The sequence below is a fragment of the Pongo pygmaeus genome, chromosome 1 (genome assembly GCF_028885625.2).
Source record: "Pongo pygmaeus isolate AG05252 chromosome 1, NHGRI_mPonPyg2-v2.0_pri, whole genome shotgun sequence".
NCBI classification, from domain to species: domain Eukaryota; kingdom Metazoa; phylum Chordata; class Mammalia; order Primates; family Hominidae; genus Pongo; species Pongo pygmaeus.
In genome coordinates, this window is record NC_072373.2 from 159,190,541 (window position 1) to 159,209,284 (window position 18,744).

The 18,744-nt window shown below is 34.3% G+C and overlaps 1 protein-coding gene across 2 annotated transcripts; it reads left to right on the forward strand.

Moving 5' to 3' along the window:
* Window positions 1–407: 407 nt before the first annotated feature.
* Window positions 408–18,441, forward strand: ZRANB2 (zinc finger RANBP2-type containing 2). 2 transcript variants are annotated; one of them, XM_063654165.1, is made up of 11 exons: window positions 495–812; window positions 3,034–3,086; window positions 3,177–3,285; window positions 4,879–4,961; window positions 9,185–9,261; window positions 9,481–9,615; window positions 10,745–10,914; window positions 12,383–12,469; window positions 14,801–14,959; window positions 15,982–16,056; window positions 16,598–16,658. In XM_063654165.1, exons 1-10 carry the CDS (start codon window positions 757–759, stop codon window positions 16,013–16,015), a joined length of 963 nt encoding a protein of 320 aa, XP_063510235.1. In that variant the 5' UTR covers window positions 495–756; the 3' UTR covers window positions 16,016–16,056; window positions 16,598–16,658. The 2 variants fall into 2 exon arrangements, with proteins under 2 accessions (XP_054338747.1, XP_063510235.1); XM_054482772.2 differs by lacking the exon at window positions 15,982–16,056 and having other exon boundaries at window positions 408–812; window positions 16,598–18,441.
* Window positions 18,442–18,744: the final 303 nt, after the last annotated feature.

Sequence of the window (18,744 nt, forward strand, 5' to 3'; positions counted from 1 at the left end):
GGGCTTACAAAAATGGTGCAGTTTGGACTAACAATGTACATAAATTTTTAAAAAGCAAAAGAATAAATCCCAAATATGGGAAAGTGTTATCTGTGGAAGAAAGTAATGGGATGGTATCAGAAAAAGACACTGGTAATTTAAATAGTGTTGGCAATGTCTCAGTTTTAAAATTACCAGCTGGTTCCCATGTATAAGTTGCTTACTTATCTGTTACACCTATTTATGTATATATAAAAAATAAGTTTCTAAACGACATCGCATGTGTATGAAATAACAGAATTTTTGTGCCTTATTAAAATAATTTCTCTAAACACTTTAAGAACCCGAGCTGCCTCTTGCTCTAAACGAACCCCACACCCCTGAATTGATCAGTCACTTCCGCCTCCACCTTTCCAGCTCCACCTATGGAAGCGGAAGTACTTTACTCTTGGGTCCTCCCACCTGTAGGGGGCTCTCCGAGGCTTCTAGTGCCACGAAGGCCTCCTGCCTGGGTTGTCTTTATGGCGCCTGTGAGTTTAGTCCTAGAAAAGATATTTGTATTTTAACTTTTCCATCTAACAAACAGTAGCACAGGATCTTAGTCTAGACAACAACGTACAAGCTGAATTCCTGGCCAGTTCCCTCATTATCAAACCCTGACGCAGTAGTAGGCGCGAGTCAGGCAGTGTGGGGACAGCCCCGAGTTGCTGAAAGTCCCCGGCCCGCTTTCCTCCTGTGAAGACATAGCTGCGGGTGGCTGTGCTGGTGGCGTTCAAGATGTCGACCAAGAATTTCCGAGTCAGTGACGGGGACTGGATTTGCCCTGACAAAAAGTGAGTTCAAGAAGGGTCCTGAATTGGGACGGAGTTTGTTAGTGGAAGCTTTCCCAAGTCCGTCCGGCATTTTCCTTTTTTATGATTTTCTGTGACTTAAGACGGTTTGAGGCGGCGAACCGCCAGTTCCCGGGCGGGAAGAAGGCTCCCAGTCTCCTCACGAGAGAGGTCTTTCCGGGAGCCTTTGTTCTAGATAAGTCTTCAGCGTTTCCTCGAGATTACCTCTCCAAGGTAGCCTCTCTTTTAAGAGTGCGAGATGGCCTACCTTTTTGCCCCTACACCCCACCCCCGCCCCGGCCAGGTTTCAGCGATAGGAAATCTCTCCGGTCAGGCCAGCTTGGTGTTGGATCTCCCCCACGTGACTTTTCCCTGCAGAACTTTATTCTTGTTCACGGAAAATATTGCTTTCTCGCACTCGTCCTTTTGCCTCTTATAGTACACCTTGTTTTGTATTTTTACTCAAACTTTTCCTCCATACTATTTTTCCCTTTTCCCGAAGCTCTACCCTCTTCGGTTGGGGAAATTCTGACATTTTCTTTGTGGATCATTTCTCCACAAGAATTGGGCTTTTCGCCTCCTTAGAGCCGAAAAGGAGGGAAGAGGCCTGTGTTTTTGCCTACTCAGCCCTTAAGATGCCTGCAGCAGAGAAGCACGTGTGTTAGTGGCTCTGCTTTTTGACATTGTTGCCAAAGCCAATGTACTCTTCCAGATTGTTAATCAGATTTTTTTTGAAGGGTGCACAAATAGGTGTATCTATTCGGAAATAACATGGAAAATAATTTAGTGTACAACTCATGTTCACATAAAAGCCTTTTATTTATTGTACCTAAGTTAGCCACAAATAGGTTTTGATTGTAAAAAGCAAAAACTTTGAAACAAACCTGGATTTAGTTAAAATTCTATTACTTATAACTGCTAAAAAAGGAATAGAATTGCTTTTTTATGAAAGCATGAAATAACATGGATAGGGTGTGTAAACAGTGACGTGTAGCAAATTCTAATTGGTAGCTATTGATAGTAATTTGATATTAAGATGACCTGAAGGAGTAGTTCAAGCCTAACAAATGATATTGAATAGAACCAAAGTTATATGTTATGGATAGTATTGCTCTGAATGGTAAAACATTATTGAAAACGTTCAAAAGATTTAGAACAACTTCTGACTTTGTTGTTACCTGTAAAATAATGTGCTTTTGTCAATGTCTTTAATGACAGCACACCCAGGGGTAGGACTATCAGGGAGAGTGCATTTCAACTCATTTACAAATATATGAATAGAATGTTGTTTGTACAATATGTTTAAATGCAGGATAAATTTTCAGAGTATATTTTCCATGCTTAATGGAGTTAAAAGGAATATTTTTAGGGGAAAAACTTAGCCTAAATATTATTTAGAGTGTTTCACTTTAGTGTCATCCCATACTTCACATCTGTATTGTATTCTAGTATAATGCCTTAAAAATCAGCTTTTTAAAGTTTAAGCATTCCATGTCATTCAGAGCATTTAACATACTTTTACCAATATACACGTGCACTTCTAAGGTCATGTGAGTGAACCAGTAATTCTTTAGGTTTGAGTTTGTTGAGTATAAGCATAAAGTCATACTGTACTATATGTGTTGAGATTATTGGTTTTGGTGGTTGTGTCATTTTTTTCAGCGAAGTCTCAGGTTTGAGAAATGCCCTGTAAAACTCAGTTTTCTTACAATTATTGAACCTTTCTGTATTTTTAGTCAGTACAACCTATCATATTTGGTTCCTTACCATCCTACCTACTGCCTGTAAAAAGATAATTTCATTAAGATCCATGAAGCCCTCCTTGATTTATAAGTTTTTTTCCTCATTGGTCCACCCCTAGGGTTTAAAACTCCCTGGTAGCTTGTAATTACTGAAGTGGAGTTAACTCTCGCTTTCAGCTTTGTAAAGGGGTTATAACTGATGATATGTGCTAATGTGAAGACTTGAGGCAGAGATCCTAAGTAACTTAACCAAGATCGCATAACTGGTAAATGGAAGATTGGGATATCTTATTCTGAATTTGTGGCTCCAATCTAGTATTTTTCCCCCAGTAAATTGTGAGGAGTTTTTTTTTGGTAACATTGACATTAACATGACTAAGATGGATTAGAAGTTATGAATTCCAGATATGTAGTGAGGACAAGTTAAAATGTAAAATTTTACAAATTTAAATTTTTATAAATGCTTTTTATTCTGTTTTCAGATGTGGAAATGTAAACTTTGCTAGAAGAACCAGCTGTAATCGATGTGGTCGGGGTAAATATTTAAAGAAGATTCTATTTATACTGTATATGTATCATTTATTTATTTCTCCAGGTTCATATTGCATGATTTTTCTGTTTTCAGAGAAAACAACTGAGGCCAAGATGATGAAAGCTGGGGGCACTGAAATAGGAAAGACACTTGCAGAAAAGAGCCGAGGCCTATTTAGTGCTAATGACTGGCAGTGTAAAACGTATGTTTTTTAAATTATTGTCTGCTCTTTCTTCGAAAATAATAGATCTGGCCACTACTTGTTTATATTACAGCTCTTCTTAGTCACATTGACAAGCCAGGGTAACCTTTTAAATCCAAGGTATTGTTATTCAGTCTCATCTTTGAGTATAGTATAAAGAAGTTTTAAATTATTCTTTGCATTTTTTAATGGTAATAGTTGTCACTATGATGGATTATGTATACCAGTAAACAAATGCTTATGGTAAGCTCAAAACCAATTGAGGGGTGGTGGTACTTAAAAGTACTAAGGCTTATTTCTTCCTTTATTGAAAAATCCCGATTTTAAGACTGTATAGTTAGTGTGAAATACACCACAAAACTCATTTTGCCTATTTACAAAATAATGTTAGATTCATAAGTTGTGTGCCATAAGTAATTATGTCTAATTATAGGTAGGTTTCTTAATGATTTTTATTTTCAGGCTTAGATGTAATTCTTTATCGATTTTTCCAACTTCCATCTTTTCTCTATGCAGATGAATCCTATGTGTATGAAAGAGGACTAAATCAAAAAAGTATTAAATAAATTTCTCTTTTTGTTTGTTTGTATTTTTTGTTTGGTGTTTTTTGTTTTTGAGACGAGGTCCCACTCAGTCACCCAGGCTGGAGTGCAGTGGGGCGATCTCAGTTCACTGTAACCTCTACCTCCCAGGCTCAAGCAATCCTCTCACCTCAGCCTCCTTAGTAGCTGGGACCACAGGCCCATGCCACCATGCCTGGCTCATTCTTTTATATTTTTGGTAGAGACAGGGTTTTACCATGTTGCCCAGGATGGCCTCAAACTCCTGAGCTCAAGCATTCTGCCTGCCTTGGCCTCCCAAAGTGCTGGGATTACAGGCGAGGCATGGGCCACTATTCCCGACCCTAGAGTCTTAAATAAATTTCTGATCCTCTGGATTATAAATTTGTATTGGAAAAGTTTCCAGCAACAGATTTGGTCACTGGATTTGGTATGCTTTGGAATTCAGTGCTTGAACTGATACCTCAAAAAAATAAATTAACATTATTTATAGGGTATAACCATACTCTTTAAGGTATATTCAGAGACTGAGAAATTAGTGGAGCCTTTAATTTAAAGTTACATTTTTTCATAAGGCATCAGAATTTCTATACAGGTTCAGTATCACTTACCTGAAATGTTTGTGGGTTCAGCATCCCTAATCTGAAAATCTGAAATGCTCCAGTGAGCATTTCTGTTGAGTGTCATGTCCTCTCTCAAAAAGTTTTAGATTTTGGAACGTTTTTGGATTTTGGATTTGTGGATTAGTGATACTCGACCTGTGGTTATAATTTGTCATTTACTTCTCAAAATGACAGAGGCACTTTTCATACTATATAAATTTTGCTTCTCTGCTTAAATGGTTCAGTCCCTTGTTGGAACCCACATTTACTCTTCAGACCATTGTACATTTTCTTTGTTTACATTACCACTTAATAAACATTTCTTTGACAGTGGTTTCATCCTAGTTTTTATTTTAAAATTCTAAAATATCTAAAAATTTGATATTCATCTATATTATAGCCTACTAATTTGGTATTTTTCACTTCTAAAGTTGCAGCAATGTGAATTGGGCCAGAAGATCAGAGTGTAATATGTGTAATACTCCAAAGTATGCTAAATTAGAAGAAAGAACAGGTACGATAAAACCACATTGTAACTAAATGATTTTTTTTAAAGCACTAAATATTGAAACAATAATTGTATCACCTTCGAGTAAGAGCCACAGTAAGTGAGGATTCTGTTTATTCTGCCCTGAATGTTTCTTAATGGGATTTTTTCCCCCCATACACACATACAAATCTTTTGTTTCACAATTTATAAAATAACAGTGTTAGGGACCTTTATCCTAACAAGGAGGGACATAAGAATACTTTTAGAAATATTCTCCTCCTCTCCCTTTCACTGGTTTGTGTGTTTGTTATTAGTAATGATATAATGATATCCTTTTTAAATTCTTTTGATAGCCTGCTGTGACTTAAAGGGCAAAGCCACACCATTTAAAGTGTTCTTCTAAAGCTTTGGCAATAATTCTGAAACCTAGCTGCGTGCTAGATGATCTGAAAAACTTTTTAAAATACAGATTGCAAAGTGCAGAACTGTTAAAGTTATTTGGCGGTGGGTTTCCAAAATCTGCAGGTTTTTTGGATGGTGTTTGATGATCATTGGCCTAAATAATAGTTGATCACTGGCTTTGTGTGTTGTTACTGGTGAAATGAAAATGTTTACCTAATAGCATATAGTTTTTCCATTATCACCAATTAGCCCAACCACATTATCTGTTTACTTAAAATCTGATTTTGTCATTCAACTGCTTATATGTCACATGATCAAAGGATTCCTTCTATATCTAGTCACTCTGTCAGACTTAGGCTTGGTGAACTGCTTCCCTGTTTTCTTTGCCTCTAACTTTAGGCCGTTTTCGTTGTCTGTTTAGTTTCTAGGGATCAGAGGGCCACTGTTGAATCTTTTCGACCTAGCTCTTCCAGACTTCAACAGAAATTCTACTTTTATTCCCCCCACCCCTTTTTTAAAACTTAGATTCTCATATGTGAGAACCTTATAATGTCCTTGATCCCCGCCCTCCCTGGCCCAACCGCCATTTTCAACCCTCAAATCCTACCTTATTCTTAGGAAGTGATTTTGCCTTTCCACCGATTGGGTAAGTTAAGACCTTCTGACAAGGATCTCATTTTTTTTCTTCCCTCACGTAAGGTATGCACCGCACCTCCTCCACCCGCCCCCGCCCCCCGTTTGATTGATTGTTTATTCTGTCTCCTTTGCAGTTTCTCTTCTTTTGGCCACTGATGTTGGGATTCTTTACAGCCATCCCTGGCCCTCTTTCTTTCCTCTATTTTCATGGTGTTTTCTTCTAAGCCCAAAGTTTAAGTAACTTTGCCATGATACCCAAGTTTATGTCTCCAGCTCAGATTTCTTTGACACATATATCCAGCTGCCTATTCAACATTGCCATGCAAATGTCAAACTCATTATATTCAAACTGAATTTGTGATTTTTACCCCTGGGACCTGACCCTCTTCCAATGATCTCTTTCTCATGATTAGTACCACTCACCATACATTTATTACATAAGCTGGAAATCTAGATGTCCTTCTTAGCCTAAATAGCTGTTTCTTGTTATCTCCCATACCCCCAAAATTCTTTTCCATTACCACCCTAGGCGAAGATATTACTATGTTTTGTGGAAAAATAGCCACCTAGCTGGTTTCTACATATTTTTATTTCCATATTTAAAACCCTTTTTTAAAAAACCCATTTTGATGGCTTTTAGGATAAAGTCTAAAATCTTTTTAACAGTTTAAAAACTTAAAAAAACTTTTGACCTATTTCCTGACTCCTTTATAGTTTCATTATCACAAGAACTATAGTTTAACAGAAGTAAGCAAATTTTATATTGATAACTTCTCACTTTTCTTATTGTCATTTTTCAGTCATTCTGGTGTCTTGAACCTTTCTCACTTCCCTTGCTACAAGTATTTGTCTTTGCTGGTAACAGTTGAAGGTGTGAAATAACTTACTTTGTTGCTTTCCACTTTCTTTTGGCTATTTATAATAAAGCAGTGCAGGGTTCGGGGAGCATTTCCTAGCATGAGACAGGATATGAATAAAAGAGAATGTGATTGACTACCTCTGAAAGATTGCTGGCTTATCCTGCGTAATTCCATCAAATTGTTCAGGAATTTACTTCCTCTGTTTCAGGATTTAGGATTATTTTTATTTTTGTCAGCTTTTTAAAAAAAAACCATTAAAGATAATGGCATAAAAACAAACTTAGTACACTGTGATTTTTATTCTTTTGGATTCTTTCCTTAGAATAAGTTCTCAGGAGTTGAATTAATTGTTCAGAGTGTAGAATCACAGAGTTTTCCTGTTAGTGCCTTAGTTCTTCCTTTGAAGTACATGTTATATTTATCCCCCTTTCCCGCTTTTTTTCCCTTGTCACAATCTTGATCCAAACATTCATTTTAAACCTGTGTTTGATTTTTCCTGGCCCTTGCTCAGCTTTTTACATGATACTGTGAGTCAAATTTGAAAATATATTCATTGTAAGACTTACTAAAATCTACGGAAATTCTTGGTTGCTTTCTAAAGCTTTCCATAGAAATTCAAATTCATTAGATGATTCCAGAATTGTGTTTTCTGTATTCATTCCTTGAAGACATTTATAGGCCACTGTGCAAGGTGCTGGGGATACCTAGGTGAGCAAAATAGTCTTACAGCACCAAAGATTAATGAAGTCCTCTTTAGGAAAGCTATGCTTAAGCTAAGAAGTGAAAGATGAGTTACCTGAGTAATGGATTAAACACTCTTCTTCCTGTTTGTGGAGAAGTAATTAGGAGAGGTGGCAGCAAGAGTGGAAATAAAACCAATTTATACAGCATTATCTGAAGTGCTTGAAATTAGTAGAATGAAGGAAACATACATATCATTCCATTGATTCCACTATCTCAGGTATTCAGTGAAAATGGTATGCTTCAGTTTTTTCACAATAGGGAGCTAGTGTATTTTCCATTTATACAGAGTTAATGAGCTAGATTTATATTGTATGGGTTCATACAACATACCTTACTAATGTCTTTGTTGTCAACAGACTATTTTGCTGCCTCTTAAAATAATTTTATTTACATACTTTTGAAAAATTAACTACATGAGTTATAGTTCACGTTCTAATTTTACTATATTTTTGAGCTTTCCATATTTGTCATATTTTCAGTTTTTTCCTATGTAAATTATTTCCCATTTAGATCCCATGTATGTTTAAAAATATTTTTATTAACTTCCAAGTATTTTGAAGTTTTCACTAGTACAAAGTATAATGAAGAAAAGATGCTATATTAGTGTGGGTTTTTTTCAGAAAGTGAAATTTTAAAAATATTTTTTAAATACTCACGATAGGCAAATTTTAAGTTACAAGTCCTCATTTTTATAAAACATTTTTATTATAAATCTATTTAATATTTTGCTGATGAATGAAGTCCCTAAGTCTGGAAATCACCGGCCTTATGTACTGATACTGCTCTGGAGTATGTGACCAGTTAGATTGTATTACTCTTGATCAACACATACCTCTTTAATTTTCAACGGGAGACTTTTTCAAAATATGTCAACTCACTTTTCCTAAAACTAGCTCATTTTCTTTAATTCCAGTCTCTCCTTTAAGCTTATGTCAGAGACCTGCCAATTGTATACATTGGTTGTGACATGAGAGAATAGTGGTTTGCTAATCTCAACTACTTTTTAATAGAATCATTTAATTTCAAAATTTACTGGCTACTTCAGAGAACCTGTGTGACTTTTACCTATGTGTTAAAACCAATTACACCAGGGCCGAAGGATGGCCTTTATTGTGTTATTGTGTTTGTCTGTATAATTGGGAATTTTCCAAGCTCTAATAAGGCCTGCTACATTTTAAAGTAGCAAAATTTCAGTGTATCAGAAGATTTCAGACTATTCGCAGCTGGTAAACAGTGGAATTTAATGCTTGGTTGTTACTGAGCCCACCCTTCCCAGAAGAATTATGATAAACTGTAAAGTCCTATAAAACTTGGTTATAGCAGAAGTTTGAGATGTTTTCCACCAATATTTCTATGAATTAAATAAGTCATGTAGGACAATTTGGAATTGAAAAGAGCTAGAATTATAGCCATATGACGTTCCAACTGAGTTCTCTGTATTTTCTGTGGTGATTTCTAATATGCTTTCTAAAGACTAGTAATTTATTAGATGGGTAGGCAGCTGTTGTTGATTAGATGTTTTTTGTTGTCTGGAGATGTGGGCATGATGTGTTTATTATTTAAATCAATTGTTATAGGGTAACAATTTTTGCCCTCTTTTTTAAGGATATGGTGGTGGTTTTAATGAAAGAGAAAATGTTGAATATATAGAAAGAGAAGAATCTGATGGTGAATATGATGAGGTAAGCTATATGTTGGTGTTCAGGTTGAATATAAATTAGAAAAACATAGAAAAAATTCTTAAATGCAAAGGAAAACAAGCCTTTTTTTAAGTGCAATTTGAGTCTTCAGCAACTGATCATTTTCAGGAAATCATAAATATCTAAAAATAATTTTTTAGAAAATGTATTAAGTTTAATGCATTATCAGCTGACAAGTATTTTGAAATTGTTGTTCTCTAGTTTGGACGTAAAAAGAAAAAATACAGAGGGAAAGCAGTTGGTCCTGCATCTATATTAAAGGAAGTGGAAGATAAAGAATCAGAGGGAGAAGAAGAGGATGAGGATGAAGATCTTTCTAAATATAAGTTAGATGAGGTGAACAATTTTCTTGTCCTATTTCCCTTTTGTCTTATTGGAGTTATGCCATAACATGAATGCTTTTGATAACCTCAGACACTTGGTGAAAATATATTCTGTGTTTTCATTTGTTCTCACAAAGGTTTTGGATTTCCACTCTGCCAAGTACTATTTGTACTTGGAACACTACTGTTCTGGAGATACAGTGGTGACCAAAACAGAACCACTTTTCTCTTACTCAGTTCTAAAGGAGGAAATATATAAATAGATAATTTTGATAGCAATAACGTTATGAAGACACATGATGTGATAACAGTTTAAAAGCAACTTTGATTTTTGTTGATGGATAATGTCTAAGGAGGTGAAGTTTGAGCTGAAACTTGAATGATAGGAAGGAGCCAGCAATAAGAGCCGAGGTGAGAGCACATTTAGACAGAGAACAGCAAATACAGGTTCCCTAAATAGGAGATAAGCCAGCAGCCTTCAAAAATACCATACATAGGCCAGTATAGTTAGAGCAGAGGGGAGAATGAAATGAGGGGGACAGCACACATTTCAGGTCTGGTGATACTTGTTCTGTCAGGCCAGAGTGTAAGTTTTATGCCATGTTAAGGGTACCTTAGAGCCTGATCATAAGCGGTCTTGGAATGCACCTAAAGAAATAATAAGCCAGTTTTAAAATTTTTAAGAAAAAAGTGAGATGTGTTTATCTGTCCTGTGTTTCAGAGTGATGACTGTCAGTATAATGAGATACTAGAGAGGCAGAATGGATCTTCAGATTTGAGGAGACCAGCTAAGAGGTTACTATAATATGATGGAGAATAAGGAACAGAGTTTCTAACTAAGACTAAGAATGGTGAATTCAAGGACTTTTAAGGAGATGGACTTCAAAATTCTTGGGTGATGCATAAGTGTGACAGAAAAAGTGTGTATGGCCTCCAGGTTTATGTCTGTGCAATACCTGAGACAGAGTTGTCAAGTGTCTATTTGAGATGAGTTTAGTAGGTAAATTTTAGAATTCAGAATGAATTTGCTGAGATACCTGTGATGTATGCATATGGAGGTGCTCAGTACACTTAACTGTTTTATCTTTCCTGGTAGGTAACACTGATATCTAAATATCTAATTATAATTGAATTTTTGTTAGGATGAGGATGAAGATGACGCTGATCTCTCAAAATATAATCTTGATGCCAGTGAAGAAGAAGATAGTAATAAAAAGAAATCTAATAGACGAAGTCGCTCAAAGTCTCGATCTTCACATTCACGATCTTCATCACGCTCATCCTCCCCCTCAAGTTCAAGGTCTAGGTCCAGGTAAACGGGTACAGGTCAAGGGTAACACCAGTCAAAATGTCAGTATCTAACTTTTTTATTTATAAATTTTGTTTTTCTTGACGAAATAAACTTTCCTTTTTATTTTAAAAGTTTAATTCAAATCAACTTTTAAAATAATTTTTCAGTTTAGTACCATACAGTTGTTGTCCAGTATTTTTAGAAGAGTAAAGTCCTAGCATGAAACTTCCTTAACCTATTTTAGCCTCATGCTTTTAACTAAAATAGACTTAAAAACTGAATTAAATTTTTATATACACTTAACATTTAATTAATCTAAAGAGATAGCTTACATATAGAAATTAAAGGGAAGATCTGTATTTTCATTCAAGATGTTAAAGGCTAGCACAGAAATTTTCTAGGCATTAATTAAATCATTGCTTATTACATAATGTTTTTAATAGTTTGCTTTGATATCAGTATTCTGAATAACGGAGCAAATTCAGCCATATTAGTTCTGTTGACTTCATGCTCAATTTTGAGAAGTCCAGGAGTAAACTAAAACTCATTTGGTGTACTTGAATATTCTTTGTTTGTTGATGTTAAATATGTAATCTCTGATTTTATAGTTAACAATAAAAATAAAATTTTAGGTGAGTGAAAGCAGTGATTTAAATTTAACAGTGTCCTCTTGAAAAACCTTAATCACAGTTAAGTGATGGCATGGGCAATGAATTTTAATCATATTTAGGAATAAAATACTAGCTATTAGTGTATAACAATTAGATATATGTTAATTGAGCACTACAAAGCCTAAAAGCTTAACAGAGTGGGGCTATAACTAGTAATTTTTTGGTAAAAATATAGTGATCTTTTTCTACAGGTTATTATTATAAGGGACAAATTATAGTTGTAAATTAGATTAATGGATTTTGTGAGTTTTAAAATTTGTATGAACGATGTCTCCCCTTGTGTCATATTTTCCAATAATATAATTACCTAAATGACAGAATTATACATTTTCCTTTTAATTCTCTAAGCACTGAGTAAACAGAAAAATATAGGGATGAAATACACACATGCCAACATTCAAAACTTTGTACTAACTCGAAACAAAAATAGAAGGGGATTTATAAAGGAAAATGATGGAGACATTTTAGAGAAATTAAGTGTAAACTGCAACATTCTGTTTTCTTGGATGTATTCTGGATAGCTTCTAGTTACTTGTAAACAGAAAGTATTCATTGTTTTTGTAATAAAGTGATAATGTTTTATTTTATAGTTGAGTGGCTTTAGGGTAATTTAATCACTTGGAAAGTGATATTTTTTTAATTACCTTTTGTTACTAAATCTTATCTAATTTAAAATACTATGTTTTGAAAGTATATATCTTGTATAGTTATCTTTTTATATGAAAATGAACTCTAATACATATCTTTCTTTCAGTGTTCATATCACAAAGCTCAATTAAGTGGTCCTGGAAAAAAAAAATCGTTCCATGTTGTTCCAGGTCCCGTTCAAGAAGTTCTTCCAGTTCGCAGTCAAGATCTCGTTCCAGTTCCAGAGAACGTTCGAGATCTCGTGGGTCGAAATCAAGGTGAATGAGGTAGCATCTCTCTGTAAAGCAGAGAGAAAAATATTTAAAGGCTGCAGAAGGTGTTGCTGCTTTTTTTCCCCTTATTTTGCTTCTACTTGCCGATTTTATTTTAGCATTAGAAAACTAATGCATTTGCCTCAGCTTAATTTTCTCACCATGAAATGTTTCCATTGCCAGCAGTGTGCCAAGACATTCCCATGATTGAAATCAGGTGGCTATTTTGCAATATGCAGCGTTTATTATTTTGGCACTAAGATGTTATGAAGTAGGAAGATGAAGCCAAGTCTTATCGACACATCTCTAGTATATTAAGATTATGTATGGCCAGGCACAGTGATTCATGCCTATAATCCCAGCACTTTGGGAAGCTGAGGTGGGAGGATCACTTGAGGCCAGGAGTTCAAGGTTGTAGTGAACCTTGATCACAGCACTGTAATCCAGCCTGGGTGACAGAGGAGTGTCTCAAAAAAAAAAAAAAAAAAAAATCAAATAAAACTACATATGTAAATAAAAAGAAAAATTTTCTTCATTATTAAAAGGAAGAAAAATAACCCTGCCTCAAAACAGGTCCTGTTTTGTACGGCAGTTGTTTCAATATTTTCAGAAACAAATTTGCCATTTATATCAGATAAAGTTACCAGAGCACTGTATACACATTTTCCTTTCTAATTTTACACACAGTATTATTTATAGAGCACAAAACACTCAAAACTAAATCAGGAAGTATAGTTGGTTAGTTGAGATAGGATGTGGTCTTAAGTAGTAAAAGTGTTGTAAACTTTCAGGTTGCATGTAGTCACATCTATAGAGGGAAACATAATTTGAAAGATGCTCTTTCAGTAAATTTTTCTTTATTTAGTCAAAATATGCTTTCTTTGTTTTTAAGTTAATTTATGATGACCTACTAAAGGCATCTAAAAATAAATAAGAAAATGAAATTCCATATTTGTGGAAATTCATATTGAAGTCTAACCGTGGCTCTTTTGGTAAAAGTATTTGCTGCTTTGAATCAAATTTAGCATTAAAGGGCTGCCACAGTGTTATCATGTTAAGGAGAAAAGAATGATGTGCACATTTGCATTATAAGCCAATAAGAAAGAGATAACAAGGCCAGGCTCAGTGGCTCACGCCTGTAATCCCAGTACCTTGGGAGGCCAAGGTGGGAGGGCTGCTTGAGCCCAGGAGTTCAAGACCAGCCTGGGCAACATAGTGAGACCTCGTCTACTAAAAATAAAAATTAAAACAACCAGCCAGGCATGGTGGTGTGTTCCTGTAGGCTGAGGTGGAAGGATCACTGGAGCCCTGGAGATTAAGGGTGCAGTGAGCCGTGCTTATGCTACTGCACCACAGCCTGGGGAACAGAGCAAGACTCTGTCTCAGAAAAAAAAAAAAGAATAGAAGTAGAGAGCAAATTATTTTTTATTGTTACCATTATTTAGTAACAATATTTAAGGGCTTTATAGGTAAAAATCCTTAAGTTCTGGTATTCCCTTTGGGAACCATTATAATGAAGGTTTACAGAACAGCCTTCATATTCTTCCCAAACATTTTTTCATTGCTTGTAACTTTCCAAAGAATTCTCCTTTTGGGCTTTCTGGTTTTATTTTAAGCCCAAAGGTGAATTTTTTGGGAAGTTTGAGCTAAATTCCTTCAACCAAAATATACAAGTGAAGAAAAAAAATTTGTATTTAAACATTTGCACATTTACTTCTACCTGAAGCATGTGAATGTCAACACTTCATATTTCATAAGTAGTGGGTTTTCATAAAAATAAGTATTGTAAATATAAATCATCTTAAAGTTACTTTTTATTCTTGAATATTTAGCAGTTTAGTACAGTTACTAGTCTTTTGTTGCTGTGCCATATACCTGGTTTTTCCATAACAGTTTAATGAGTTGAATAATTCCATGTGGAATTATGTTTATTTTCCTCAGGAAGTGGTATATAAGATACATATTTTATCCTCAAATGGAAGGATGTAGTTTCTAAACATAAAGTCCTGTTAATGCAGTTACCTGCTGATTTTATAATACTATAATATTTGTGTATACTTTGGAAAGCCTTAAAAAAGTTTTGAATTCTATTTTGATACAGTAAGCAGGGTTTTAATTACACGATAGAATTTTAAAGAGACAAAATTAAAATAATGTTTAAGTAGAATGTTTTCATGGTTGATCCAGAAGTCTTCTGTTAAGCAGTAAGTATTCTTCCTTATAAAATTTTCATAGTTGTTATAAATCCTGTTTATTTTTGGAGCTATCTGATAACTAAATAATCTTCCTTATTTCTTCTTTTAATGAAATGTTTGATTTGTTTCTCAATCAATGAAGATCCAGCTCCAGGTCCCACAGGGGCTCTTCTTCCCCACGAAAAAGATCTTATTCAAGTTCATCATCTTCTCCTGAGAGGAACAGAAAGAGAAGTCGTTCTAGATCTTCTTCATCTGGTGATCGCAAAAAAAGACGAACAAGATCACGGTCACCCGAAAGGTTTGGGTTTCTGTAGAAATAAGAATGGGTGTTCTTAAGTGTGTTTAATAGATAAAGTAAACTTTCCTAGTCAAGGGTTAGATTTTTATTATCTCTTGTGTTCCAACTTTCTACTTTTCAACTTTGAACTTCAAAAAAACATTACTTTGTTTATCCTTTGTACTTTGATCAGGTTGTTTAGAATTGTAGATCAAACCATTCTTTGATCATTTTATTGTTTAAATTTTTATTTCCATTTATAATTTTTATAGCCAACTCTCGGTTATTTCTGTCTTTTGAGATTGCAATTCAGAAGCTATATGTCGAAGTAATTTATGAGTTGACTTTTATACTTAGGCTTCTTTAAATACTAATAGTCAAGAATTCTAGGGCATCTAATAAAAAATTAACTTTCAGATCATTGGGAATCTGTCCTCATTTAAATATGTGTAAATGCATTTCCACAGCAAATTGCTTCATCCCCTTTGTCTATAAGGAAATTATTCCTTGTAGCTAATACATTTTTCATTTTGCAGTCCAAATCTTTTTTGAGAAAGGCCTATATTAGGTTACTTTATCTGTACTGACACTTTTAATATTGGAAGAGTACAACTGTCATCTGTCAGCCTTTTCTGCAACAGGCTAATTACTCAGTTTCATTAATTTTCTCTTTGTTCTCAATTATATAGTCATTTTAATGGCTTTATTTGTAGTCTTTGCAAATTTTTCATATTTTATTAGCTTGTGAAAATAAAGATTATGTAAAGTCTGTTAATTGCTGGGTTCAGTGGTAGGATTATCTCATGATTCCTACTTGTACAAATGATTAGTTTTGCTTCTTCACATTTTGGAGTTTAGATGTTAAGATTTCACACAGTCTTGTTTCTCTGCATTTGTTTCTTTGTAAAAAAAATTACTCTGTTTTTGAGTGGAATTCATTCTGTTGCTTTCTTACCACTTCTGCAAATTTTTATCTTAGCCACATATAATCCCCCTAGTTTGTTGTCATCTAAACTTAATGAACATGTTCTCTATTCCATAAGCCAGGTGATTGGTGAAAACACTAAACAACCCTGAGCCCAGGGCCAACCCCTACGGAACACCACTACTTTACCCAGGTTGATATTGACTTATTCATACTAGCTGCATGAATATAACCCTATAGCAAATTGTACAATCATCTTGTGTGACCTAGATTTCCAAAACTTATTTATGAATATATTTTCTCATACACAGAAGCCTTGCTGTATCTTTTTTACATAATAGACTTCTTACACTTTCTACACTGTGTCACAGGGATTGGTTTAGTCACACTTCCATTACCAAGTTTATATGCTTTTGTTGTACATTTTCTGTAATTTTACACATTTTTGCAAGGCTTTTCTTCAGTATCTTAAATAATTGAGAGGTGGCTATATTTTGAAATGAGATTCTTTTGAAGTTGTAGAGAATTTTTTATTGTATTTATATGATAACTGGGCTCATATCCAAAGTTCTAAGCATCAGATAATTTTATGTGTGTAAGTTCCTATCTCAGTTTTTAATTTTTTTGCTAGCATCATGGTACTGAATTTTGTATACTTTCACAGTCTTAAGAATGAATGCTGAAATTTAGCTCTAGCTTACTAGAATGCCTGCTCTCTCCATTATGTCTTACAGACGCCACAGGTCATCTTCTGGATCATCCCATTCTGGTTCCCGTTCAAGTTCAAAAAAGAAATAATGTATTAAAATTTACATCTTAAAAAAATCCAGTACAGTGCATGAAGCATATTTTTAAAGAAGTTGGTGTCTTACTTGGTCAGAAGTGCTAAATCTGCTAGTAGAGGTGCATGCCTTTCATTGCTTTTCAAAACAATACAGCTGTGTTTATTTGTGAAGTTAAAATTAAATAGCATTTTAAGCCATAATGTCCCAAAATAGATGCTCTGTCATTCATTATTTACAACCATTTGCTTCATTTAAAACCATTTCAGCTATAACAAAGTACTTTGCTTCCTAATTTAAACCCATTTTTGTCATTTCCAAATACATCCTGTGCATTGGCTAAGACAGGATTACCTAGGCTTGCCTGAACTTTGGGCATGGAGGCAAGACTGGAAACTAGTTGGAAACAACATACTTATGGGAAAGAAAGTCAGCCTGTTTATGCTGTTAACAGATGTCAGAGTGATTCTCACCAAAAAAAGTTAAACTATGTTGTAAGCAGCTAACTATAAATGTCTATTTTGAAATTCCCTATGCTAAGGGTGCCTTAGAATCATTGTGTCTCTTTTATCCAGCTTTACTTTTTTGCTCCACATTTAATGCAAAAGAATCTTGTGACGTCTACAAGGAGAGAAGTGGGATATATTTTCCTTTCTGACAGATAATTTGTGGCAAAAAAGAATGTCTTAAGAGTTTATCTCTTCTCTGCTGATATGGTTGCTTGATAAAGACATCTCAAAATGTTTACCAGTGTTTTAAGAAGCTTTGTGTGATATTCTTCCAAATCTAGTTAACAAATATAATATGGTAGAAAAGGCTAAATCATACTTAATGAGCAAATTGAAGCAAGCTTTTAAAGTATATTTCTCTTTTGGTGAAAGGCCAATGGAGACATTGTGAATTTAAGTGAACATTTGCCTCAAGATGTTAACTATAAACACACTGCATACAATTTTCTTCTGAGTAACAAATGAATGCTTATCTCTGCATGATGTAAGCAAAAATCATTATTTTTCCTATTCATTTGAAATAAGTTATGGCTTAAAATGCTTTCGGAGTTTATTTCTCAAAATTAAAATCTGGTCACATGAGCTTCAGTTTGTTTTCTGGTTTAAAAAATAAAAAGGTTTCTCTTAACAGTATTTCCAGTGACAATGCAAGGTAAGTATATCAAAGGAAATCAACAATTGTGTTTGGGGGCTTTTTGTTATGGGATATTGATTTCTTGTTTTTTTTCCATAACATTGTCTGCTGCAATTTAAATAAAAATTACGACATTTTAAGATATTTCGTAGACAAACCAAACAAAAATATATGTTTTTACTTTAAAGTGAATGTTTTTCTCTTCAGCTGATCTAAAAATGAAAGCAAAATATCTTATGTAGAAATATTTTGATAATATTTTTACAGTGAGCTTTCCCATGTTTTTGTCTTAATTTTCTTTGCTGCGTTTATGTAGGTTGCACAAGAACTTTTACTCACTTGTAATTGTGCCTCAGACTTTTTGAAAGTCTACCTTCTAAATTGCCCAGATGATCTAGATTCTACATGTTACCATTGGTTTATTCTTGTGCTTTCTGTATTTAAAACTTTGGCTGTACTAAAGCAAATGCAAGGTTATAATTTAGCTAATAGTAGTTTACAGACAATTCTGATGATTATGATTTCATTTGGTTTAACTAAGCTGTACTAGTTCATTTCATAAGGAAATGATACTGTAGACAAATGTAAATAAAGCCTGTGAGTCAAGCATCAAGTGGTGTTTGTTAGAAATAAACTAGAGATTTTTAAACTGTGATCTAATGTTCATTTTTAAACTAATTACAGTTTTCTGTTTCCTTTGATTTGTTAATTTTTTACACTCTTTATATTCACCTACCTTTTATATATGAGTGCTTGGTATTTTAAATTCCAAAGCCACTATCACTGCAACCTCAGAATTTTTAATTTAACCTTTTTTTTCTTTTTAAATAGAGAGCTCCTAAATTAGTTGCACACTTCTTGCCAGAACATTACATCCCTCATTCCATGTGGTAAAATACCATATCATAGTGTGCTTCCTGAATTACTCTTAAACTGTCACCGTATATAAAGCACTC